Source organism: Amblyomma americanum, chromosome 2 (genome assembly GCF_052857255.1).
Source record: "Amblyomma americanum isolate KBUSLIRL-KWMA chromosome 2, ASM5285725v1, whole genome shotgun sequence".
NCBI classification, from domain to species: domain Eukaryota; kingdom Metazoa; phylum Arthropoda; class Arachnida; order Ixodida; family Ixodidae; genus Amblyomma; species Amblyomma americanum.
Window position 1 is genome coordinate 11,775,926 of NC_135498.1, and position 27,554 is coordinate 11,803,479.

Below are 27,554 nucleotides of genomic sequence, written 5' to 3' on the forward strand. Positions count from 1 at the left end.
TTGAATGTTTGAAATCTAATCTGAGTGGACACCGGCATGGGGGGTGGGGGGGGGTTGCTGTGTTCTCTGGAGAAATGTTGAGGGGGGACCGCCCCCCTTGCCCCGTCTTGATCCGGAGTCCCTCTGTGCCACCCTTCAGTTGCGCCACAGTGCGTGCTCTAGAAGACTGCTGCATCCGTAGATAAAGGTGCATATGCTTGTAGATCCTTGCTGCGAATTGAGGGTGCTTTGCAGCATTTCGCAAAGCCTTGCACCGCCACGGCGTGCGTGGCGGGCTTCCTGCTTGCGGATGCAATCCGGTGCTGCCATGAAGGAAGCGGCACGCTCGTGGTCGTGTTTCCTCTCGTTTCTGTTTCCTTGAAGTTTCTGAAGGATTTTCCGGCCCGCGCCTCTTAACATTTTTTTTTTTTGCGATAGTTCTGAAGCGCGCGTTTACGCAGTTCCTTCAAGCCGAAGTAGTCGATCCCGCCATCAAAAGGCTTCCTTTAGCGGCAAGCTGAGTGCATGATGCCCACAGCAACACCGCATGCGTCTGCGACTCCACTGTAAAGCTCAATCCTTGCTGCAGGATTACTGTTGCTGTTCCTCGAAGTGCCATGACATTAACTTGCACGCAGCACAGTTCCCATATAAAAATGTCCTATGGCCGGCTATAGGATTTTGGCCCAAATAGCTATAAACCTTTCCTATTTCTGTCTGTAGCTGTAGATACAGGCTGATATATTTTTCTATAGAGAGCTTAAGACAGTTGTATGGTTCCAAAGCTATAGCTTTAGTGGCATAGATTTTTCAATACCTGGCAATAAGCACCTCTGTTTGTGCTTGTAGACGTTCATAGAAGGCCATTGACGGACATAGCTTTTTCCACAGACGCCCATAAACGTTTTTGTATAGGTTATCAGCATCCTTGCTCTTATGCCGAAAGTATCGCGCGTATTTGTTGCTCCACGAAAGCTTGCCGAACACAATCTTGCTTACCTGTATCGGCACACTGGCAATGTGGCCCTATACACATTGGATTTGACCGGACAAAGTGTGAGCAGAGAACTCTGGCACGAAAACATTGCTGATTTTCCGTTATACACATCACGAGCAAACTGTTTAAGCAAGTTCGAACATTGATGGACAGATATCTCTGCCTGTGTGTCTGCGGATTCACAAGACAGGTCATTGGCCCGCGGGCCGGACGTCACGCGACGTCCCACACCTCTTTCTATTAAGCGGCTTAGGCATGCGCAAGGTCTTTCGACACGCTGCATTTAATCAACATGGCGGGATAGACCTCACGGAGCGGAAGAGCGACGTACAGGTGCCCACAAAAGCTTTCGGAACACGAAAATTCCCACAAAGCCTAATTACTGCGCAGCGTAAGCGTGCAGCCATGAACTGAAGGACGTACTTAGTAGTTCCCAGCGCGACCTGCACAGTGCACCCTTCAGTGCCTAGCTGCGCTTCTAGCCATCGAGGAAATTGACGTTTTTCGCGATTTCGGCGTTCCGAAAACTTTTGTGGGCACTTGTACGTCTCGTCGCGCCTGGTCCCTGATGGTCCGTCGTGTGAACTTACTTTTATCGGCACCTGCTCCGACTTTCATTTTTGCAGGTGGCGATAAGCGGATTAGTCATGCGCGCTTTCTTTCGCCATGCTCAGGGACGGCGCCAGGATCTTCACTGCGGGGTGGCGAGGAAAAGGGAAGAGGGGCTGCATTTTCAAGATTCATCCTCAATATGCTCTGAAGGAATGCGCGAAGCAAATTTTTGATGTGGCCCAGCAAATTTTATGATGGCGAACAACACTCGCTAGCTTTTCGGTGGCACTGACTGATATCGCACAGTATACACGGGTATCTTGCATTTCGCCTCCATGGAAATGTGGTCGGGACTGAACCCAGGGGTATGCGGCGGACGATAACCGCTCCCATGGGACCAAGAATTTTCCAAAGACGCTGCTGCCGGCATCCGAAGTTGGTGACTGTCTGAATATAAAAATAATAATTGGTTATTAGGAAAGGAAAGGCGCAGTACTCTCGGTGGACACCTGAACCGCGCCTTGAAGGAAGGATGAAACGTCTGAAGCGAGATGTTCAAGACCACACACGTCGCATCTGCTATAGCGCGTGGCGCAGATGGTCATCGGTGGATCGTATAACCCAATACCTTCTAACCGAGGACCACGGGGCAAGAACACGTGCGCTTCGAGCACACATCATTATCTGGCTAGAACGACACGCCTTGTCCTGGAATCTGCCCACACCTCCAGCCTGACTGTAGGTCGCACTAACCTAGGTGAATTAATGGTCATCAATATTTCAGTAGCGCTGTTAAATGTAAGCAGATTAAGATCCAAAACGTTAATGTCGAAGAATTAAAGCAGTTGTAAACTAATCATCATCATCATCATCATCATCATCATCATCATCACACTTTGCATTCTATATAGACCTTTTCACTTTAGCCTTTTTGGGTGCAGCCATATTGCCACAGGACAGGCATCTACTGCGCATGCGCAGCACAGTCCATCACGCATGCGTGCTCGATCAAGCTGTAAACAGTGAAAAGATATATAGTGACTACCACATGCCACCACCGCGGGGGTGGTAAAACTTCATTTGCATAAAGACAAAGAGGGCTAGGGGTTGTTCTGAGATATCTTGCGTGGGCCTCACCACGGCGTCAGGTGGCGGAAAGTCCGTGCACTCAAAGTTGTACTTGATCACACGCTCTAATTTTTAGTGCATACTTAGCACTCTGGCGTTAAGTGCATTTTCCTCGGAGGTAATAACCACCCCGCCTTCGCCCTGCAGTGGGCGTGGTCATGCTGCTGCTGATGATGATGACGATGATTATGCACACAAAAGCGCCTCAGAATTATCACCATTCGTGTGAAATTTCCGCTTGTGCAGTGTAGCGATATAGGTTTTAACGATTAGTTTAAATAAGTCGTGAAGAACACGTGCCATCGAGACACTCGCGCGAGCACTAGTGGCATTTTGCCTCTGAATTTTTACTATGGCGGGCTACCATCAACATCAGCTGCCGAAAAGAAAACGATGAATGTCTACTAGCTATATACCTGGGGTGAAGAAGAAGAAGAAGAAGAAGAAGAAGAAGAAGAAGAAGAAGAAGAAGAAGAAGAAGAAGAAGAAGAAGAAGAAGAAGAAGAAGAAGAAGAAGAAGAAGAAGCTATTACATATTACTTGAGGAGAAGAAGAAGAAGAAGATTTATAGAACGTCACTACAGAAGAAACCACAAGCACGCGCTCAAGGATACCCTGGGCTAATACAGGCCTTTATCATCTGCAGGATAGTGTACGTGGCCCCGTACCTTCGTATGAGGAAGACCGATCTAAACCACCTGGACGTTATCATTCGAAGGGCTTATAAGAATGCGCTCGGGTTACCCATAAAGGCATATATATACGGTGGTGGTGGTGAAAAGCCTTTATTGAATGAAAGAGGTGAGGCTCTTTAAAGAGCCCCGCAATGGGTGGAGTCCTTATTCCGGGACCCCGTTGGTCGAAGCCGTCAGCTTTGCCCCCTTGACCAAAGCCTTTTGGGCCTGAAGGTCCGAACAGCCAAGCAGGGCCGCCTCCCATTCCTCTCTGGTAGGGTTGGGGTGGGAGGAGAGAGCTGAGTTGCGCTGGCAAGCCCAAACCATGTGGTAGGTGTCAGCCACCTCCCCACAGTGTTTGCACCTGCCAGTGAACGCGGGATCGAAGTGTTTTAGTACTGCCGGGAACAGCATTGTGCTCGTGAATAATCGGAGTAGAACGCGTTCGTTGGAGCGTCTGCTAAAACTGGGGGTACACAATGCGGCTGATGAATTGATTAGCACCCATCTTACAAGCCAGTAATGCGACTGGCCACAACTAAGACAGACCGCAGGGTCTTAGAAGATTTAAACAATAGCTTTCCGCAACAAGTGGCTTGGAGACAATATATACCTAAAGAGTGGAAGAGCAAATTCCTTACGCTTCCGCTTCCCAAAAACATGCGCCCGGAGCATCATCATGCTAGACGAGTGGCGAGGAGCAAGATTAACGAGTGCTATTCAAGAGAAGAAGGAGCCTTCTTCGTGGACGCTGCGGGTCCTGTAGAGGGGATATCAACACTCTCAGTGGTGCACCAAATGCAGGTCGTGGACGGGCTTTCAATTCGTAACGGTGATACACAAGCTATGGAGGAAGTAGCGACAGCCCTAGCCGCAACGCACTCCGCATCGAAATACATAGTTACATATTCCCAGGCGGCTTATAGAAACATATGCGTGGCAGAATCACGCCGCTAGCCTGCAAAATTCTGAGTACTCCAGCTGCACGGAAAGAGCTAATTTGGGTACCAGGTCACCAGGGAGTTCAAGGAAACGAGCGCGCACACGCTCCGGCCCGAGCTTTTCTTCCCCGGAATCCTTCTGCGTCCCCCCTGACTGATTCAGACTCCCCCTCTCCTTCAACAACGTATTCAGAGATAATACAGCATTTGCGCCTTGAAAGGCAGACACGCCCGAGGCCCGCTAAGGGTCTTAGTAAATCAGAAGAATGCCACCTTCTAAGGCTACAAACTATGTCGTTTAATAATCCAGCTAGCTTCACGCCATTGAGCCCGAGTCCTTTTCGGCACAGTGCAAATTTTGTGGCCAGAAGGCAAACTTATACCATATGGTATGGGCTTGTCAGGAAAATAGCAGTATTGACACAATAAATCAGCGAAGGTGGGAGGGCTGGGAGGCGGCCCTGTCCAGCTCGGACCTCGAGGAACAACGAGTCCTCGTCACCAGAGCTTCTTTTACCAACGGTGTTCCGGACTAGGGGCCCGATCAGCCTTCCCTTCATCTAAGTCATTGTGGCTTTAAATAAACGTTTTCATCATCATCATCATCATCATCATCACGCGCTCAAGACAAATACGCCATGGTCGTGGCAGCTCGTGCAAGCCGCCACGCGCTTTTGTTCTTCTTCGACCGTCCAGACCAGGAGCACCATTGTCAGCATTCACCACGTACAAGTTTCCGGTAAGCAACATCACCATTACAGCGCCGTGTGACTCGCTCGCGTGATCGCGGTACCCGAGACATCGCCGCAGTTAAAGCAGCGTGCACTTCGTACTCCCGCGCTTCTTGAGCGAGCGAGACAATATCCTCACGCTTATGGCTATCCCCTCTTCCGCGTTTTACTGCTCCGTCCATCTCTGTCTCGCACATGTGGGTATCCAGTTGGACCGGAATGCGCCGCTGACACCGGCTGCCGCACTCCAGTTGTCGTTTCCTTCTCCACCACGTATCTAGCGACTAGCCAGGACCACTCGGGCACCTTGGCAAGGCGCCCTGCCTGAAAATAATATCGCACGTGAACGCTGTGTAACCCACACCTCGTAAGCGTATTCGGATGTTGTTTTAGCTTCCTCTTTTTACTATCTCTTGTGGGAGGAAGAGAAGTCGCTTTCATACGCGGCATTGCGAGAGCCAGTTGCGCAACGCCCGGGCTTACGAAGTGTCGCTGCTGCAAGCATGCCGAAGAAAGTAAGAAATAAAAAAGGAACATGCGTAACTCGAGCTTACCGAACGCTGCGAGTTGTTACTAGGACACTTTCTGACGGAACGACTGTCACGAACTTCGCACATTTTATTTTCCTGCACATTCTATTTTTCTTCTTACTCTGGCCCACCGGCTAAGCGGTGATTCGACACTCGACCATGAGAGAGCAAGAAAACTACGCTATTCGTACTTTGTTTCCTTTCGAAGTGCTCATCGTTGCAAAACAACCTGCAGGGTTCGATGGTTGAGACCGAAGAGCACGTTGCGCAATCTTTAATCCTTGTAAACGGTTGAAAGCCTGTGTTCGCCTTGGGCCGTTGCGTTGCATCGCTCTCCGCACTGATACGGCTGCAGAGGGTGCTCGAGATCACGAAGGCCTCCCGAAAGTATAATGAACGCGCGAGCTTTCCGCTTGGCACATTCGAGACCTGAGTGGCCGCCGGCCCCAGGCACGACTTTTACATGACAGTACTAGTGCAGTCGGATTGTCGGGCAGAAATTTGCCCGACTCGAGTTGCCCGGGCTCGAGTTCACGCTATAAGCGAGCCGTCGGGTTGAGTCATACCGCTTGCTGTTGCACTGGTTGGGCTGACCCAGCTCGACTCTTCTGTTCATATAGCAAGGAGCATGTAAACACGCGTACTATTTATGTGCACTGGCATGACAGCCTGAGCACGCCTGTGTGTCGTGAGATGCCTACGCATGGTTAAATAACGCCAGGTGGTCTAAATTCATGCGAAGCTCTCCACAATGGCGACTCTCTCCCCGTTTATTCACTGCCCCTTCGTCCCTTCTCACATGGCACGAGGGAAACGCAAAAGCTGCACGTGTGCTGTGCGATGTCAGTGTACGTTAAAGATCCCCAGGTGGCCGAAATTATTCCGGAGCCCTCCACTACGGCACCTCTCTCTCTCTTTACTCTCTCACTCCTCCCTCCCTCCCCTCCACGGCGCGGTTGAGCTGTCCACCGAGAAGAGACAGTTACTGCGCCATTCATTCCCTGATAACCAGTTGTTATCGTTAAGCCATTAACGCTATCGCGTAATACTCTTAAGGCGTTGCTTAAGTCTGATTGTGCCGATATTTGTCTCAAGCCTCCCTGACCTTAAAAACCGTGCCTCTAACCGAAACCGGAGTGGAAAACCAAAGCGCTAGTGCAACAAGTGCTAATTACGCTAAATCGTCCGTCATTTTTTTCTGACTTGGGGGTTCTAACCTTAGCGCCTTAAAAAGCACAATGGCGACGACGATTCCGATGAATTTGCGTCACCCAAGCCGGAGAGATTGAAACCGTAATGAGTCTACGTCCGTCCCACTGGTGGGCTAGCTGTTCATTCTGCACCGGATAGGTAGCGGTAGCGGATCTGACTGATTTTTTTTTTCTTCCTTTACTGCACGGAATTCAGCCGTGATCACAGCTGCTCACGCCCGTTCTGCAGCTTTCGCAACATGTCATGGCTTATCCACCGTCATAGCCGCACTAGCACGCTGCCACCACGGTTAGCAAACATGGGGAGAGGGTGCACGGATGGCAGTGCTTCAGAGTCCGTGTGTGAACTCAGTGGCAGATGGAGGTCCAGAATCCGAGTCACGACCGTGCCGGCCCCTCGGTACAGTGGCCTTACTAGGGTCAGCTGCACTTGGTGCAGTGGGCAACGATTTTCCGACGATAATCCAGTGAAAAGCGGTAACAGGCTTCGTGCAGCAGCAAGAATCTCCTCCTGTTGTGAAAGGAGCGATTGAAAGCATAGCAAGATTGTCGTGTTGATGTGAAGAGAAATAACATTGATATGTAGTAAGTTAAATTTGCTTCCAAAATTTTGTTTCGCATTGAGGTAGACAACCTACTGAAGGCCTTTCGTATTACCCCGATCAGGGAAAATGGATGTACTATACAACTGTGGAGGCGCTTGGTGAACGCATGCACTCACTCGGAGTCAGCATGGGGTAAAGATAAAAATTAAATACAAATTTTCCTTTTCTGACCCTGAGGCCGCAGACATGCTGATCCTTTTTTCATTGTCGATGCTTTTTGCCACTTCGCTTTCAACAGATATAGAATGCAATTAATGATGACGTAGATGCCCCAATCCCATTCTAGATGCCAGACAGTCCTTGATAGGTTTCTGTACAGAACCCCCTCCCTCTCACAACGTCGTATACAGATGTGTCCTCCAAAATGTCTGCAGGTCACGTGAGACGGTTATGCGAGTCCAGTGCGAATCAATGCTTGGCCTTTCTGAGGCCAAGCCTGTCGCTTTCAGGCGCCTCCACAGGGAAATTATTTCGACGGAAAATTCGCTTTCGGAGAGTTAGCGTGGAAGGCTGTGAGTTTTCGCAACTGCAACATTCAGCTCATTCGTAAGGCTCTTCAACAACCGCAGCGTCACCATCAATTTGACTGCGTTCCCCTCTTCTCTGCTGCAGCCGCATCCCCTTAAGCTCTGCGCCCGCACACCCCACTGCCTCGATGCACGCTGAGCAGAGCCGCCATGGCCTTGTCGTTAGCCCCGCCGGATGCTGTATCGGTGGCAGCAGGAGCAGCGGCACGGAGTCACCAGCTGCCGTCGGTGAGCAGACACCAGAGCACCAGCAGCTGCCGCCCCTGCAGCAGTGTCCCGTGTGCGGCCGCCTCCTCCTGAACCAGGCCGAAGCCGACGCCCACATGCAGGCACGCTGTGGAACTCCTTACACGTAGCGTTAATATCTGCAGCGCCGCGAGGAGAGAGGTCTGGGGCGCGGCAGGAAAAGGGAATCCGATATTTAAAGTGGGATGTACAGGCCAAATTTGGTTGCGTGTTTTCTTTATAATGATGCATAAGATCTTAGTATACATTGGTTGTCACGCGGTATTCAAATATCTACGACCACTCAATAATTTATTATTTAGTTTCTCCTCTCATGCTGTTTCGGTTTCAACAGACGAACGATGGCTGTGACATCGAAGTTCAGCACAGGCCACGTGAGGCATACGGTCGCGGCGGTTGCGCTCTTCGTGTCTTCAGCGAGCGCCCGTTGACTTGTCCAGGTCGGGATTGCAGGACGTTCACTCGTCCAGTTTGGACCACTTGCCTGAGGCGCAAAATTCGCAAACCTTTCGTCGGCGTTTCGGCGCTTAACAGTCCCTGCGCCCTTCGTGGAAGTATGCTAGCGCTGCTATTCCTGCCGTTCCTCCGAGCCAACGCCTCCACTACTTCACTGCTATAGCCACATCGCTCGTTTCGCAATGGGGCACGTTTGGAGGGTTAGGGTCGTTTACTCGTCGCCATGTGGCGCCACTTATGCGGGCCGTTGGCTTACGTCATAGCTCGAATTTCTGGGATGATTGCTGGATGCTGCTCCATAAAGAGCCGCCTCGCGAAGAAAAAGCAACGTTGTTCGCCCATTTACCGCGTCGCTGTACGGGCTGCTCTCTCCCTCTCAGTGCACGTGTCGAGCGGCGCGAAGATTTGCGACCTGACGCGTGGCTTTCAGTAAAGGTCAGCGACGACCGAGGCACTCAAGTCAAGGTTGTCGAATGGGCCTGTGCGGTACGAGACCTGCATGGTCTGGACCTCACTTACTGACCACGAATCTACACTTTCTTTCAATAAAGTTTTTACTCACTCACTCACTTGCGAATGGGAAAAAGTTGTAGGGGATATGCTGATTTGCCCAAAACGGCTGATCTGGCCGGAATTGAAATCGAGAAGGCCTTGGTCCAGCTCTCACTACTCGGCCCTACTGTTGAAAGAGCGTGCCGGCAGGCTTGAGACAAGTGGCAGCTGTGGTGGCTCTGGTGACAAACCGCGCGTTTTCCAGTGTTCCAAATAGCGCCTGTTTTCCGGGCGCCAAACAAGCAATACAGATTCATTGTAGATGGCTTGAACGTGGCTTCAAGGGCCTCCATAAAACTTCCATGGTGCCAGGTGGCTAGTAAGGGTATTATACAAACGCTCCGAGTTTCTTGCTCGTGGTTCGCTAATATGGCGGCAAATGTGACGTAGGTGCGAGCTAAAAACTGGCTTCGGTTCGTATCCCCAGAGTCACGCTGCTGCTGCCGCCACCGCCACTGTCGCCGTAGGGGCGCCCGGTGAGCTACAGATGGCGCTACCAGAGGTGTGCCCACCGTACCAGCCTGCACTTGCTGCCTGCCCGTCGTCGGCTGACGGTCACTACAACTGCCCTGTCTGCTGCAAGGCGTTCGGCACGGCCAGCAACCTACGCAGACACATGCCCATCCACACGGGCAAGAGGCCGCACACCTGCCCGGTACATGTGTTCTCGCTTCGGTATCCTTTCGATGGGAATTCCGATTGGCTACGGCGTTAATTTGGCACCAGACTTCCAGTGTACCGCGGTTCCCCCTGTGATTATTACATCCAAACTCTTCACCAGCATAGTTTTTGAACCGTCCTAACCGTATATAACATCTTGGCTTTGGTGAATTTGAGCCTTTAGTCGCTCTGGTTGCCATAAACCCCAAGTTCATTCATGAAGTTACGAAACCCAGGTTGAAAAAGCAGGCATCTGCAGAGACCAGTTCTCGAAGGTGCCACTTAAGGTCTCTGGCGCAGCTATCGGGGACGGAACCCGCAACTTTTGAGTGTGCGAAGCAGTTTGTTTTTGTTGCCGCAAGAGAGACAACCCTTTGGCGAGTTTTAAAATTTGCACCCATTAGCATATCGTACTTTGGAGCGTAATGCTTTTTAGGGCCAAAATTCAACAACTGGTATAAAGAATGAGTTCTGGCTGCCTTCTTGATTTCGAATGAACTACTGTAAATGTCAACGTACACCTGCTACCATTTCACTACACTGTTTTAGCATAGCGTAGCCAATTGAACTGAAATGGCATACCTGTTGAACATAAATAATTTGAACTGCCCATCCATTATCCCCCCCCCCCCCCCCAAAAAAAAAAAAACATATATAGGTGGGGAATTTCACTTGGAATCAATTAACATTTTTCCTGGGTTAGCGGGGAGACGTTCTACCTTGTGCCAACAGGGAATTGAAATGTGAATATTAAAAGGTTTTATGGAAATCGCACCAAATAAATAAGCACGATTCACATATAAGGGACACTACAGTCGGACGCTCAGAAGTTCATCACATATTCAAATAACACACCTTTTCACTCACTTATATACGCCATCTATCCTGCCAAGGTGATGGTGGATATGATGAAAAAAAAAATTCTGCAGATTAACCTGCTAATATCTCTTTTGCAGGAATCTGATTATTCCGCTTTAGTTCTGTTTTTGCAAACAGATATATGCAGATCTCACTGAAGTACATCATTGGCTTTCAGCTAAATTTTCCAATTGAAAATTTTATTGAGAGTCGAGACCAATTGGAACTATTTGGAACCAACTGGGGATTTCAGTTTACCCCAAATACACAATTGCGAATTTTCCAGTCATAAAGGCCTATTGAAACCCAATGTACTTCTTTTTTTACTGGGAAGTCAACTTTATAGGGGATGTTTGGTAGGAACCCAAACAAACGAAATGAGCAATCCAGTTGGGAGTGATGAACCTAATTGGAACCTCACGAACCAGTTAGATTATCTGATTGGAATGGAAGAACCAGCTGAACTGTCCAATTGGAACAAGAGAAACCAGTTGGGTGACGTAATTGGAAGTGATGAAACCAATTGGAACCTCAGGAGCCGGTCGAATCATTCAATCGAATGGCCTCCCAACTGAAACTAGGGAAACCAATTGGACTGCCAAATTGGATGATTGCGTCCAACTGGTTCCAAATGGATCCAACTAGATTGCCAATTGCTACTCCCCCCCTCCCCCTTCTTTTCTTTTCAGATGGCTGACTATTATTGAAGGTCATGACACGGTGAGATAACCTGTGACATTACATTTAGTTACGATTCTGAGCTTCGCCAAGGGTCTGAAATCAAAGCCTTGCCTTACGCGCCTGTGCACAAGCTGCTCTGGAGCATCCGCACCGCAAATCCGTGACGCCCCCTCAAATCGGCGGACCGTTCGCAGGCTGAAAGCCGTTCAAACGACGGGTGGGGACAGCAGACGACAGAGCGGACGAGCTCTTGACAACTGGGCCTGGTGCAGAAACAGCACTGCCACACATGGCTCGTGCCCCTAATTATAGTTCTGAAGACACATACGAATCGTCCCTTGCGTTTAAAGAATGTTCATATACCCATTGTCAAACACCTCTGCCAGACGAAACATTAGTTTTTTGTTGCTAAGTGTCTAGCTTTTTTGTTCCAAAAAATCTTGTGTGTCCGCCGGCGGAACACAGGATGCCCTGCTTTGCCCGTCGGCATTGATGTGCACGAACGCGCATTCGGTTGCTGCGAGTGCCTGCAGTGCATGGCGTCACGTACGCGACACGCCGTCCGCAAGCCAAACGAGTGACCCTGTCCGTGGTGTGATCCCTCATGAGGTTCCTTATATAGAGCGACACATGCCCGGAATCACTGAATGGTTGCCCATGTATCAGGAATGAGCAAAAAAGGGTAGAGGAAAAGAGAAGGCGAGGTCAAGTGTAGGAGCTTCTTCGTCTTCTTTTTCTTGCATGGTGTCCCTCTTGGGAACTGGGAACGCAATACCTTCTTTTTTTATTTCTACGAGTGCGCCATTGATGTCCGTATTCCTCAGGCCACCTATATTTGAGGCCTCAAGCATAGGGCACACTTACTAGTGTAGACGTATATACCGGTTTACAAGACGCCGGCTGCGCCTGCGGCACCACCCGTGTACCATTACGCGTGCGTAGGAGGCGTACTGTAAACCAGTGCACGTCTACGATATTACGTGTCCGCTGTGCGAAAAGTCTCTATTGTAATGACTCCAGTGTTTCAGAGAACGCTTTAAAGTTGAGTTGAAATTCTTTATTGGGTAAGGAAGACGCATGGCCGTGGGAGGGGAATGCTTTAGGTCCTAAAAATAGATCCTAAAAGATCCTGAAAATAGGGTGCACAAAAAAAGCAAAATTACCCCCAAAAAGGGACACGTAATCGCTGGCTACGTTCAACAAACCGATAGCATGACAGCTACCCATAGACACCCATGCATGCAATAGACACCCATGCAAGGCCTATAGTGCGACCCGCTCTCATAGACACCATTGCATGTGTTGATTGACAGCTCGACTGCCGACTGATGGCTGGCGCAAGTATAGACTAGCAATTCTGTGCCAGATCTCACGCAGATTCGAACACAATCAGTCCAGTACGAGTGAGACACTTTGGAAGCCCACAATATATTTGCCCCAGAAACCGCCGCCTCACCGAGTGTGACACAACAACGGCGAGAAAATGCCTCAACGGGCTCCTTATGCTGTCGCATAAAACTTTTCAGTAGAAAATTGTCAGCCGTGGCGGACTTCAGTCATGGCGAAAACCGTGCTTATTATCTAGCTAATTACCTTAACAATACTGATTATCTTTTTAATGAGCACAGCCTAGTGTTTATGTCCAATTGCGAGTTCATAGCCGCCGAGATTACGATGTCATATCCATTTGTAAAACGACGAAAAAGTTCTCGAAAGTTTTGCAGCGACAGGAATGTTGGTGCTTTTTTCAGCACAAAACCGAAATACAACGCATGAGGTGGGCAGGAAGTTCAGTACAAACGCAGTATCCGCTGGATACTTGCTGCAATGAGTACGATGCCCGTGGAGGAAGGAAAGAACACAGGAGAGGCGGTTACGTCACATTTTTTGAAGCCGGCTCCCCCCCCCCCCCCCCCCCCCCCCCCCCCGATTGCGCATGCGCACCAGGCAGCACAGACTCCCAGTAGTCCCTGGGAAAGCGCATGACTTCCGGCACACTTTCTGGTGTACAGCGCGATAGCGAGGGCCTCTCCCAAGTTTTACTTCCTCCATGACGACACCCAATCCAATGCTCGTCTTTTATTTTGTAGCTCTCAGAAACGGCGGTACTTATCTGGCGGCGGCTATATCCTCTTTCTTGCTTCGAGCGGTCGAAGCAAAAGAAAGTGCAGCCGCGGTACAGTAGCGGAGGTCATTCGAATTTGGCGCTGTAGGCATTGACGCATGCCGCCAGAGAATGCTGTTGTGTGTTTCCACTGAACTTAGTGCGCACCTCATGCGCTATTTCGGTGTTGTATGGAATGAAAAGCACCTGATTTACTCGCGCTGCAGGGCTTGGAGAACGTCTCTTCCTCCGTTTTATGAAACTGACATGGCGTCGTCTTCCCTGAGCTTACTAACTCGCCATTGGTTCTAACCATCGTAATGCGTTGGTCAGAATATTAAAGTAAATTTTATTTCTAGCTGGCTAATTAGTACTTACTTCACAATAACTGACGTCCGCCACGGTTGGTGGTTTATTCCTGAAAATATATATTTTTTTCTAGCACACTGTATCCTCAAGAATTTAAGTGTTTGCTGAAACGGTCGATATTGTGAATCGCCTGCGATACATACTATTGAAAGGTGCTCATGTTGTCTGCGACCACTTGGGTTTTTTTAGCGCATGCACTGGCATCGTACAGCGCACTGGAATCTATGATTTCTTTGGAAAGAAAATGCAAGAATACACGTGCACTGTGTGATGCCAGTGCACGGTAAAGAAGTGCATGTGGTCGAGATAGAGACTTCCCCTACGGCATCTTTCAAAGCCCATGCGCAGCTTTGCAGCAAGAGGCCGAATGCACTGCCTTGGCTCGGCATTCTGTGCGCATTCTCCGATTACGTTGCGGTATAGCATGTCCCCTGCCTCGGTTCGGTATTCTGCGCCGCATTCTCACTCACATCACTCAAAAACAAAGCGGCGAATTCCTCTGAAATGAATTCTCCCCCCTGGACGATTCTCTCCCTTGCCCGATTCTCCCCCTCTCTACCTTGTCCGGTCCCCTTCGAATAGCACGGAGTGGCAGATGAACGGGGAATAACCGCGACCTACAATCGGGTTAACCGCGGCGTCGTGAAAATCGGTTGACGTCATTGGCTGGAGGGCTTGCTTTGAGGGGCATACCTGCCGCCTTGTTCTTGAGTTGTATCCGAACATGCAGCACCGCATTCTCCAGTTGTGCTGGAACTACAGGCAGAATGGATTGTCTTTGTTCCATTTTACGCGCAGCATTCTGACTCGGTTCGACATTCTGCAATTGTGTCGCTCGAATATATCCGCTACATCGGTCCGACATTCTGCGCTGCTCCAGTTGTGTTGCACCGACACGCATGGCCATTTCGCTGACTTTGTTAGTGGGTGGACGCTTTGCTGCTGAGTACGAAGTCGTAGAGAGCCGCATTTCGGTGGCAGCGAACAGCGAAGTTGGAAGGTGCGCGCGAGAGTGCCGGGGCATCGATGCGCATCTTGGGGAACCGTATACACTATATGCGGCCTGACGGAATGTCCAGTTTTTGAGATTTAAAAGTCCATATTGAACAATAAAGAACTTTAGCATAGCGGAGACATCCTAGCGTAGATGAACCACATTAACGTATGCGTGCTGCGCGCTCGTAGTTGCACGATGTGAAGCAAGGTGGCGGGACATGCACCAGACACTGTATGGGCCCAACAGACATGCGTTAATCCGGTATTCGTCTTTATACAAAAACCCTCTAATACCGTACTGACGCCCGGAGTCTAAATTATGCCATTGGTTCTTATCAAACGTTCAGGATATGATAATTTGTGTTCCAAAGCATGACTGAAATATATTTTGCTACTTTCTGAACATTTAGCTGTAGGCTAGGAAATCTTCATTAATTGAGAAAAATGTGAAGATTGTAAGCTGGGAAGTGTCTGTCAAGAAAAAAAAATTATGAAATTTCCGAAGCACAGGCGAAGATTAGAGCCCCCTCTCAGCTCAGTTATGTGCTTATGTATTTTGGTTGCACTGTTACGAGATGAGCTAGTGTCTATATTTTTTTTTACAGCCTGTTAAAATTCATCTGAATCCGCTTGTTTTTTTTTTTTTTTGCTCGTTGTCGTAAAATGTTCTCGCACTAACTCTCACCTATTTGAGAGCTCGCGAAGAGGAGGGAAAATAGTACGACTTTGACCACGTACTCACTAGATGGCAGCGCAGGTTTGAGATGTAGCTCAGAAATAGATTTTTGCAGCGCTAAACCTGCTTTCATGGCTGCAACGCGCGCGATTCCGTTCAATATATCGGAGAAATAGTCTGGTCTCGGGAGGACATAAAGCACGGCTGGAGCGTGGTTGCGAAGGCGGATTAGGTCGAGGTCTAATGGCTTGCCACTGCGCCGTGCACGTGTAAGGACGCCAGCGCAAGCCGCTGATAATCCATCCGCGAGAAGGAAAGAAAATATAAAAGAAAAAGAACCAGCCTTAACCGGCTGAATGTGGCTTAACGGCAGGCGCCCCGTATAGTTTCGGCGTTCGGCGTCCAAAGTGGGTCGCGGAGGGTAACTACGCGGCAGCTACGCGAACAAAACGCGAAAAAAAAAAAAACGTGCAGTGAAAAAAAAGCAACTAAGAAATGTGCGAAAACAGCAGCAGTTTCTTACACAGCATCAGGGAAGTTGTGAAAAGCAACCCAAAACGAGCTCTTTATTTCGCGAGAAAATTCCTGCATATGCACATGAAGCTTAGCCCCGTTAAACTCCGGCTAACGCGATTTTTTTTTCGCCTCACTTAATTCCACTCTATGCCCCTGGTCGACGTTCATGAGTTATCTGTTTAGAAGCGAGTTGTGTAATTTGTGGAGCGAGTTGTGGAACGAGCACAAATTTTTCAAAAATGGCAGATTCCCGGGGTCTTTGACGTCTTGCCTGACTAAACAGACACCGTGTAAAAAAAAAAAAAAAGGATAAACACATCACCTGCTCAGAGCTTACAGCGAGGGAAGGGGTAGGGGGTGGGGGTGGATCGGATTTCATCTAAATTACAAGGGGTGTTTAATAAGTTGTGCCTCCTGCGTTATAATTTTTTATGAGGGTAAGAAATTCAGTATGTTACATATAATTTCTTGAATGCCGTCTTCTAAGGAATACACCACTTTCCGGCAATGGCCCCACTACCTGCTGTAGTGTGTGTCTGCGCGCCTCTGGCGTTCCCATTGCCTGCCTAACTTCAAGATCTATCATCGTGGTGAACTGATCTTTCGAAAATTAACGTATTTTCTTGCTTTAAAGAACTGCTGATGACTCGTTTGAGTTCACCTTTCGTAACTGAGTATTGCACGATAAACGCCTCCTTTATTAAATGTGTGTCATTATGTATTATCGCTGCGAAGCTATGTTGCAAACTCAGCGTTTGAAAGCAGCTGAATTTTTCACGAATCTTAGACATGCTTGCTGGTGGCAGATCTGAGTTCTCTTTCAAAGGGCCTGAAAATAGTATTCTTTATTCAAAAATCAGTTTTTTTTTTTACCGGTCGGTTATTCATGAAGTCACTGTGCGCTGAAACGCACAATTGCGAGAACTATATATTTTTTAGTTGATTAGATAGACTTCTTTGACACGTTGCCAAGCAGGAGACGTAAAGGAATTATGGCCTCGAAACCTATTCGTCAGCTGGGTTGTTGTTCGTCGGAATTAACGAACAAACGAGAAAATATCCTTTTACGTGCACACGCGCGGTCTGAAGGCTCTATCCGTCTCTCGCAACCCATGCCATTCCAGAAACTACGCAATGCCTAGAATTTTGGCAGAATGAATAAAAAAGCAAGATAGCAGTCGCGTTTTCAGGGACTTGAAGCGGAGCAAGAAAAAACTACCCCTGCTCGCCGCCTGTTCTTTCCCGCCGGAGCTCACTCACGCCAGACACTCTGTCCTCTCTCTCTTTCTCTCTCTCTCACCGGCGGCAAGTCAGCAGCTCTGCAGGCCTCCCGGGGAGACACCCGACTGCGCATGCGTCAGAGTATTACGTCAGGGCGTCGCGCTTATATTTTTTTCTTTTGCTATGCGGCAGTTCCCCGCTCCGTGCCTCCGTGCCCGCTCCCGACTGCGACGCTAACGTTTGCCGCGTTTGCGCCGGCATAGTCAGCTCGCTCCCGAGTCCAGAGAAGGCAGGTTTGAAGCATGATGTCACGGCAGCACCTACAACAAAAGGATCATAGTTGCGCTCTTGGCATGGAAACTCATGAGCACATGCGTTGCCTACAATGCTACCGGTCGCGAACTAGGTAGATATTTGGCCAAGATACTGGCATACAAGCTTCGGGTTGGTTGCAAATTGTTCACTGAGAAGACAGAACCTGTGTTGGGGGCATCTCCCGTAAAATGGAACCAACTTCATTTAAATTCACGCGAGGGCAGCTGCCCTGTGCGATATCATTTGCGCGCTCCTTCATGTCTTTTCGTGCAGGAAATGCGCAGTTTAGTCCGTACGTTTCTTCCGTCATGCATCACACGTGCAATGCGAGGTTTCCTTTAATGCCATCTCGTTCAACAGGTTTTCGTGAATTATGTAACTGCAGCATATACGCCCTGCTTGTAAGGATTGCTTCCACGGAGCTTTGAAAAAGGGCATAGAAAAAGTGCACGATTCAAAACAAAAGGCGCACGCTCACACAAGAACAAAAAGAATGGAGTCAGTGTCCGTTTGGCTTTGCATATGGATACGCGTGTTCTTAGTGGTCCCTGCCGACGAGCATGTACCAGCTATAGACAAATCTTCAAACAAAAACAAAAAAAAAGTTTTCATTCGAATTCCTCGAAAGCGCGCTACCTCATACCGCCACTTGCTTCAAAATCACTCGCGTAGTCACGTCACGTTCACAGAGGCAAAAGCGCGTTTATGGCCACCACGCGTGAAGTTGAGCAGACGACTTGGGTTTGTTGATCCACGTGATCTCCGTGTGCGTCACGCGAGTATGAATGACGTCACATGCATCTTCTTGCGTTTTGAAAATCGAAACCGAAACTTATTTGTGCACACAAGTTTTGTTAGGATTCACGGATGGGGAACAATGTGGCGCATATAACGCGATGGTTCTCAGGTAACGCACTTCAGTACTTTGGAAATTAGAATATCAACTAGGTGATTTTGCGCCCCTATGTCTTTAGTTTGCAGGCTGTTAGCACACGCGTACGGTCACGACGCTCGGAGTTAGAGCAAGAACCAAGCTTATATGCATGAAAGCACCGATTACAGCTCCAGACTAGAACTCAAGACCTGCAGTCCAGTCTTCATTTGATAGACAACTGCATATGGTGTTTCATATTTGCCACTTCGAGGAAATGGCGGAAACGTCCGCGATTGTATAAATTACAGTATTTTTCCGCTGTTGTACGCACTCAGAGTCGATAGTGACGAAGGTGATTCCTTTAGTCTTAACGTACACGTCCTGCCAGTGCTCTACTCAGTCATGTACAAGGGGGGAGAGAGATGTCCCCTGCCCTCTTCGAAACTGAAGGTGCACAGACACAAAGGCACTACGTTGGGTTCAGTGACGTCACAATAATCGGGGCAAGTGCACCTTGACGTCGCTCGATACGGGTGAAAATGCCGAGCGGCTCACATTAAATTATGTTCCAATCAACGGCTGCGACTGAAACTTGCTAGAAGGCATCACCTTACGACCATGAAACAAATCATATCGTTTGTTTGCATTCAAAAATGTTGTGTGTGTACCCCTTTGATGTCATCCTCCCTTTTGAACTTGATATAAGAAATTATAACTTGGGCTCCTGCTCACCCCCCCCCCCCCCCCTGAAAAGCAAAACAAAATAACAAATATTGAATACCTGCCTGGCTATACTGCAAATAATGTTGTCAGGAACACAACAGAAAATCATCGCATAGCCGGCGACTTGGTTACTCTCCTGCATCGTCACTGTCATGCCAGATTCGTTGATTGAAAGTATTTTATTTTGACGAGGAAGGCACAAGGCCGCTATGGGGGAATTGAGGATAGAATGTTAGTCACATGTCGATGTCCGAGCCAGTGTACTATTCATTCTGCTATGGCTGGACCCGATCAGAATGGCATTTGTCGTCACCCCCCGTATACCGCCTTTAAACTGCCCGCTTTGGCTCACGTATGAGGAGCTCTGTGTCGGTATCCGTAAGCAGCACGGTACGGTGCGTTGGGAGGACTGTATGGCCATTCTCCTGGTTTGAAATGCAATTGCCAGAGTAAATGGCTTAGGTCTGCGCGGCAGTGGAGACCGCAGTGCAAACACGTTACCGCGATGATGTCAGGGTCGACGCCATTTAGCCAGAGTATGTGGGGTATATGCCGAGACAGCATAAACCTTATTGATGAAGACCTCTTGGGAGGGTGTAAGGCGGGTCTTGTACGAAAAGAGGCCCGCCGAAGTAAGTTGATGCGGGAATGACTTGAAGTGCGGAGAGACACACGGGCTTGTGCATGTTATACTATAGCTACTGAGGAGGTTGTTTAGCGAGCTCGTACGGGTTTGCCCTGAGGGTTGGGGGGTAATGAAAAATTAATCGTTCCACCTGCGGTAGCAGCAGCGGCATGTGTCGCCATATTGCCCCCGGGCACACCCGTATGCCCTTGTGTCCAAATGATTTCGATATGATTATGCCTGTGCATGCATGCCTGCGGAGGATGCGTAGCTGGCAGTGGCCGTGGCATCCTCTGAGGCAGGGCGAAGAGTTTCTGTGTACGCCGCGTGTGAATCAGTGAAGACTGGTTTGATATCGGCGTATGGGAGAGCTTCCGGGAAATGGCTGCTCAGATAGCGAGCAGCTCAGCGTGCAGGGGGGTACTGGGTGGAAGGCGGCACGTGTAGGCCCCCGAGTAGACGGAAGTCTGCGGGAAAACCCACGCCACTCTTTAGTTTGGTCGCCAAAGAAAGCGGCGTCAGTGTAGATGTCGAGGGTATTAGAGTGCGCATCTGCAAGCTGACGCATTTCAAGGGTATCTCGTTCACACAGCGCGAAGACGAACACTGACAAGAGGGGATACACCACAAAGCTCTGTTGTGCGTCCCTTCTTGTCCGTGTTCGTCTTCGCGCTGTGTGCATGAAAGCATGCACCGATTTTAAGCATTGCAAGCAGCTTGCGGAGGGTAACGTTGTCAGGACGCGATCGAGAAGCGATCGGAGTGTCTGAGTGAGTGGGGAACATCGTTCTGTCGCTGGAAGTTGCAATCTAGACGGCGCCGGCCTTGTAGCATATTCTCCAAGCGAATGTGATTCGGATAAACAAAGTTATTGCTCTTTTCCGACCGGCGCAGAGCTGATCGCCTTGACTCTGACTGAACGCGTGCGCGCGGCGTGACCGGTGCAGGTGTGCGGCAAGCAGTTCGCCGGTTCGTCCAACCTGAAGGCGCACATGGTGGTGCACACCGGAGAGCGGCGCTTCCGCTGCCCTGAGTGCGGCAAGGCGTTCGCCACCTCGAGCAACCTGAAGACGCACTCGGTGGTGCACAGTGGACGGCGGCCCTTCCAGTGCGAGCTGTGCCTGCGCGAGTTCTCAGTCTCCTCCAACCTCAAGTCGCACATGTTCGTCCACACCGGGGAGCGGCGACACGAGTGTCAGGTCCGTGCCCCGCCGACGAGCGCCTCCTCCTGAGCGATCGAGCATCTATGCTATAATCGCCATTGCATGCACTTTGAGCCACGGTCTGTTACACGATCACCACATTACGCCTACCCACCGCCTAGTTCGAGTATTTGGCTCGCCTCGGATAAGCTGCAAGACCAGCTGGCATTCGTGCGGCAAGCCCGCTGCCAACCTAGCGTCTTACACAAAAGCTGCAAAAGTGTATTCTCTCTCCCTTTCTCTTGAGCCACGGTAAGTATATAGACGTACCCCGCTAAACAACTTGTTTTCGGAGCAATGTCCTATGGGTTTTGCGATTCGGCTCGAGTGAAAATGATTCAAGCTGCCTGGAATTAGCACTTGTTTAATCGCGATTAATCGTCATCAATAACCAGGCCAAGCTAGGCCAGGCCTGATCCAGTATGCTGTGATCCCCCGGTACAAAAGGAAGGGCCGCAACAGCATCATTAGCATCAAGTCAAGGTCTTCAACATGGCTTGTCCTGCCCCATGCAAAAAAAAAAAGCATTGGGTCAGATTGGGCATTCGAGTTGTATCCAACTGGAATAAAATGGACCCAGTTGGTCAGCCAGTTAGACTCATGAATCCAATAGGGTAGCTCAGTATGCTTCCTCACTTCCAGTTGGGCAGTCTCGTATTGGGAGGCCCAACTTCAGCGCATAATTGGGCATTCGACCTCCCATTTGAAGACTGCCCAATGGTTAACTATTGATTAACTGTTGGTTTCCAACTAAAGTATATAGTAGCATTGAAATGGACCACAGGTAAGCATGCATGACACAGAAGATATGAACACTAAAAGCCTGAAAAGGTGACACAAAACGAGAGAGTTCAGCATATGTCCACAAAGTAAGTTTTTTTTTCTTCGGTCTTATATACACCATTCATTGGACCCTTCTCCTGAAGCGAGTGGCGCTGGTTCGTTGAGTGAAGTTCTTGTGTTTAATCACGACTGCAAAGATGGTGGAAGTGATGAAAAGACTTCAGCAGATTTTGCTGCTAATATTTTTTTTTTCCAAGAACCTCATTATACCGCTGTTCTGTGTTTCTACAGAGCAATATGCAGATCTCAATCATGGAAACAATTGGCTTCTAATTGGGCTTTCCAATTGGAAGTTCTGATTGGAACCAACTGGAGGCTATAATTAGTCAACTGGAAGCTCCAATTGGAAGGTCATCCAACTGGGAGGTCCAATTGTACTCTCCAATTGGACTTCCCATTTGGAGGCTGCCCAACTGGAAGGGAACCAATTGGGCTATCCAGTTGATTCATGAGTCCAATTGCCTGATCTATTAGTCCATTTGATTGAAATGGGATCCAAGAGGAATGCCCAATTGTACCCAGTGTTTTTTTTTTGTCTGGAAACTTACTTATTGCTCAATCGATCATTAAGACTTCCACGCTTGCACTAAGACTTCGTCTGCACGATGTTGTTATGCTGCTCGCAGGTGTGCGGCAAGCAGTTTACCTCTTCGAGTCACGTCAAAGTGCACATGCTGACCCACTCGGGCGAGAAGCCACACCAGTGCGACATGTGCCCCAAGTCCTTCGCCGTGGGCAGCAACCTGAAGGCGCACCGAAAGATCCACTTGGGCCAGAGGGACCACGTGTGCGACACCTGCGGCAAGCGTTTCATCACGTCCAGCGACCTCAAGTCGCACCGCACCAGCCACACGGGCGAACGGCCGCACGAATGCCCTGTTTGCCGCGAGCGGTTTGGCAAGCGATCCAACATGAAGGCGCACATGCTGACGCACACTGGCGAACGTCCCTTCCAGTGCCAGCACTGTCACCGACGCTTTTCCAAGGCTTTTGCCCTCCGGGCACACGCCGCCAAGCTGCACCCGCAACAGCAGACCGAGAAGCCCGCCATCGCTGCTGCATCCGAGGCAGTCGTGCCTCATCCTGAAGATGGCCTTCCGATGCCGTGTGGACTCTTGACCATCGCCGAAGATATTCACCCTAACCGCACTCCTGGCGCCAAGACTGCGAAGCCTACCACGAGCTAGAACTTTCAGATTTAAAGCCAAAAACGCAGTATCGATCGTTGGTGACTCCTGGGACGTTGCACGAGTTATGAGGATAATGGGACGATGTTGCCTGGAGGTACGGTCCATTGCAATAGCAAGAACTCACTGCATCACCAGGTGTCAGTCATCAAGGAAGCGGGCTGGAGCGATGCAGTCGACTTCGAGGTTTCAGGGACTACCTGCAACCTGAGCGGCAGATTTAAAGCCAGTAGTTTTCAGCAGCATCCAGGTGGCCTAGGCTCGCATTACACTGCGGCGATGGCTTCAAGCTGCAGTATAAAGGCTCCTGCTGATACTACTGCTGCTGTTACGCCTGACGGTCTATCAGGGACTGACGGGATTTGTAACCAACTTTCACTTGAGTCACAAGTCACCCAGTTCACTGCAGAAACGCATGGGGCGGACAGCAACTTTGACGCCGGACATCTGACGACTTGCGCTTAGAGGGACACATTAAGGGAAGGGCGGCTCTAGTGTCTGAAGCCGAGACAGCTATAGGATATACGCGCGCTGGCTACGAACGACTGCGTGTCGAGGACAGTTACCTGCAATAGCCTGAAATCTACATATAGCGTCGAACGAAACACGTGCCGGGCTTTGCGGCGCACTCGAAAACTGCTGGTGGCGGGGACAAGGTCACCCTGCAGAGTCTCTGCCGTCCTTGCGCCTTCCATCCGACGTTGAACAGGCTGCCGCTGTCGTCGAGCAAACCACTACATTGAAAAGTTGCAGCACCAGTGGGAAGTTCTTGCGTCGTGAATTTAAAGGGCGCGCTGGGGAAAGATTGCAAGTGTATATTGCCGGGGGAGGGGGGAATGTCAGGAGCGCGCGGAATTTTCCACCAGGGACGCCTGCACTGGGGGATTTGTTGTGCTTATCGCTATTGACAAAGGAGAAAAGGGAACCTCCTATAGTTATTGCTTTCTGCAAGGCTGTCTTTGCGCCGTTGTCTTTTTTTTGTGTGTAAAAATTGTGTGTAATTTTGCATGGTCTTTTCTGTGTTCGAGCCCTGGTCTATGGTCATATATGTTCCGTGTGTACTCTTGGAGGAGTGTGTTTTCCATCCCACGTTGTCGCTTTCTTTGTTCTGAAAAAATAAAAACGCCTCGTCTTGAAATGTTTTAGTTCTTTATATGTACCGTAAATTTCTGCATGTAGACCGTAGGCTACGCGTTCAAAGTTTAAAATTTTCGGCTTTGCGGACTATCTATAGGTGCGGATAGCACAATTTTCCTATTCAGGGCCCCAAACACAGCATGAAATGCCTAAGGCGATTTTGTGTACTGGGCGTGAGCAATCTAAGGCTGAACTCCATGTACGCGGAAACTCACGCGAAGGCGACAGCGGCAAGCGACGAGCGACACCGTCGCGCGAAGCATTTTTGCCGTGTCGCTTGCCTCGTCCGTCGCTCGGCTCTGCACCAACAAAATTTTGCTCGTCGCCCGGAAGTTGTCCCCCCCCCCCCCGCTATTAGCCAATCAGACTTTCACATAGCCGTTTCCGGTTTGTCACATAGCTTCTCCTCCGATATGTCGCCTCAACAAGCGTGTCGACTTGGTCATCGCCGCCGTCGAGAAAATATTTGCTTTGCTGTAGCTGTGAGGCAGTCCCGCATAATTTAAACAACGTGAACAATCTACTTGTAGGTTACGGAGGACTAACAGCATTTGGAGCGGTCTATACGAGCGGGCGTGCTGCATGGAGAGATGCGTGTCGAGCCGCGGGTAGCGGCGCTCGATCCACCGTGCCGCTGCTCTCCAACAGAAACTCTCGCAGCGCGTATTCTCACTTGCGTATTATAGTTTACTCACTTAGAAGCAGATTGCGGTGACAGTTTACGGGAGTGTTTTTAGTAAGCCGGAGTGCACACGCACCGAACGAAAGCACACCTTCTCCGTGAATCTGTGATGTGACTTCGTCTCCGCAACCACGCCGGCTTGGTTATCTCCACTGCCGTAGAGGAAATATTTCTTTTGCCCTGACTATGATGCACAATCACAAAATTTGGAGAGAGAACAGGTTACGGGCCTGTTTAGTGAGCTTGAATGCGCAAGCACGGAGACCGCTGTGCGCGTCGCCTGCCGCCTTAGCTTGCATGGAAGTTGCCCACTAAACGACGGAGCGAACGTCGCCGCGCCGCCTCGTTGCCCTCTTTTTCGCGCACATGAAGCCCACTCTTTCAAAAAAATATTAAATAATTTTCAAAGTTGAGCCTAGCGGGCTTGACACTTGTTGCGGACTGTATACCAGTAAATAAGGTAGTGTGCTCGGTCGATGCTGCTCTGTATTGCAGTCCACGATCACAAGAACCTCCTGATAAAAAAAAAACGTAAAAAAGCTTTATAACTCCCACCGGAGCGAAAAGGTGTTAGCAGTAGCTGTTTCTCTTCTCTGACCATACCCAGCAATTCTGGACAAAGTTTTTTTCAACTGGAAAGTGTTTATGAACGCAGTTCTTTCTTACACCGTAAGATTTCACTATAACAATCAATACATCCGCATATATCCCGTCGGCAGGTTTGCATTTTTTTTTTGCTGTTAACGTTTTTGCTGCATGAAGAGCTTTCCCCATTGGTTTTCCAAGGCAGCCTTAACTGCTCGATGCGAGTGATGGAAAAACTTTAAAAGGAATATTTTGCTGCGCATCGGAAGAATGAACCATTGCCTTCAACATTTCCATAACAGCACCCTACAATATTCTGATAGTCAGAATTTTTGTCCAAGAATGCTGGACATGAGGGCCCGTAACTCCTGATCCACAGGTCACAGCCTGAATCACGTTACCACATATGTCATCGTGTCACATCGTGTCACACTGTGTCAATTTACTACGCAAAGTGATATATATATATATATATATATATATATATATATATATATATATATATATATATATATATATATATATATATATATATATATATATATATATATATATATATATATATATATATATATATATATATATATATATATATATATATATATATATATATATATATAACATGATTTAATTCACGACGTTTCGGCTGGAGGACCAGCCTTTTTCGAGTGTCGAAAAAGGCTGGTCCTCCAGCCGAAACGTCGTGAATTACACTCGAAAAAGGTTGGTCCCGCAGCCGAAACGCCGTGAATTAAATCCTGCTATGTTTTTTCTATTCTTGGTGATATTATTTTATATTGACCAAATCAGCTGACAGAAATCACTTTTTATATATATATATATATATATATATATATATATATATATATATATATATATATATATATATATATATATATATATATATATATCAGGCATATATATATCAGGCATAAGACAAACGAGCCATAATGCGTGCATTTCATCTAATAAATGGGGGCAGTTGTGCCAAGAGGATGGAGCCCACTATAATAGTGTATTAAAATGCTCTAGTACACTGTAGGGCCCATACATGCAACAAAATGACGAAAGCACATCATCACCGACCCAGAAGGCCACCAAACTTGGATTGATCTCATTGGTTGAAAAATTGTTATTGTTGCTGCCCTGAAATCAAAACAAATGGCACATATTCCCAGTGGGGGATCGGCCATGACTTGGGCTGCGGCGTACTGATGGCCAAGAATAATTTTCAGTAATCTTTTTATTTTAAACTGGGACCAACTAGGAATTGTTCCATAAACCAGTTGGACTTGGAAAGATTTTCACCAGGGCGTTGGAAGTGGAACACTGGTTTAAACTAGTGTTTCACATTCCAGTCAACTGATTCCAGTGAAAATTCGAGCAATATGTGGGCACCAAGGAGCTCGTCGTTAATGGAAGCTGTAGCTTACGCGTAAGGTTTGGAAGTGATAGTGCGGTGTTGCGCACTGTACGCAACTTGCTTCATTCAGTAGCACAATAGAGTAGTACGTACCCTTTATCTGCAGCTAGCACCTTTGTGCACGCCGCTCAATACTGTCGCTTCACGCCTGTTAACGAGCTATGAGCCTAGTTTTCCTCGCCTTGTGTTTTACCTTCGCACGTTGAGTAAGAAACAAGAAAACAGAATGAGTTTCCTCGAGCGACCACGTGAACAGACGAACTTTCTCGTTTCCTATCGAGACTACAACTTTCAGTTTCGTTTTAGCAGCGGCTCAAATCGTTCACTTTTAAAAGCTAGAGATACCACAGGCAAAAAAAAAAAAGACATCATATTTCTTGCGTTTACAAAGCGTACAGCTTCTAAAGTTTCTGGAGCGAACATAAATGCATGGTGTACATTGAGGAAGGAAAAGAAAAATACTTTTCTTCCTCCGTGCACATGTGCAAGCCGCATGCTTTTAGTCGTAATAGCAAAGTTTTCAACATTTATTATTATTTAAGGTTCTGACAAATCATTGGATATTGTTCTAAAGGTTCTGGCTTTTCGAGACAAACTCGCAAGCAGATCAAAATTGCGCCATAAATAGCCGAATTCATCGATTCATTCCACAACGTCCGGCAACACTGGGTTGTTGTCCCGGGAAACCGGAAAGCGTTAGTTTCTTTTCGAACGTCACGCGCTTCTCCCTCGCGCGCATGCCCGGAAC

The 27,554-nt window shown here is 48.7% G+C and overlaps 1 protein-coding gene and 1 long non-coding RNA gene across 2 annotated transcripts; both read left to right on the top strand.

The window, feature by feature from the left end:
* Positions 1–4,944: 4,944 nt before the first annotated feature.
* LOC144119525 (uncharacterized) lies at positions 4,945–8,231 on the top strand. The gene is made up of 2 exons (XR_013312391.1): positions 4,945–5,010; positions 7,961–8,231. It is a non-coding gene; the product is annotated as an uncharacterized LOC144119525 (long non-coding RNA).
* A 1,370-nt stretch (positions 8,232–9,601) lies between these two features.
* Positions 9,602–24,117, top strand: LOC144120574 (uncharacterized). The gene is made up of 3 exons (XM_077653113.1): positions 9,602–9,784; positions 20,695–20,946; positions 22,419–24,117. The coding sequence occupies exons 1-3, from the start codon at positions 9,617–9,619 to the stop codon at positions 22,977–22,979; spliced, it is 981 nt and encodes a 326-aa protein (XP_077509239.1). The 5' UTR covers positions 9,602–9,616; the 3' UTR covers positions 22,980–24,117.
* Positions 24,118–27,554: the final 3,437 nt, after the last annotated feature.

What these genes read in the sequence shown, in the direction of transcription:
- LOC144120574 (XM_077653113.1), top strand. Translation starts at nt 9,617, where the DNA reads ATGGCGCTACCAGAGGTGTGCCCACCGTACCAGCCTGCACTTGCTGCC. An exon ending in AGAGGCCGCACACCTGCCCG is followed by an intron (nt 9,785 to 20,694) that starts GTACATGTGTTC and finishes TGACCGGTGCAG; the next exon opens with GTGTGCGGCAAGCAGTTCGC. An exon ending in AGCGGCGACACGAGTGTCAG is followed by an intron (nt 20,947 to 22,418) that starts GTCCGTGCCCCG and finishes TGCTGCTCGCAG; the next exon opens with GTGTGCGGCAAGCAGTTTAC.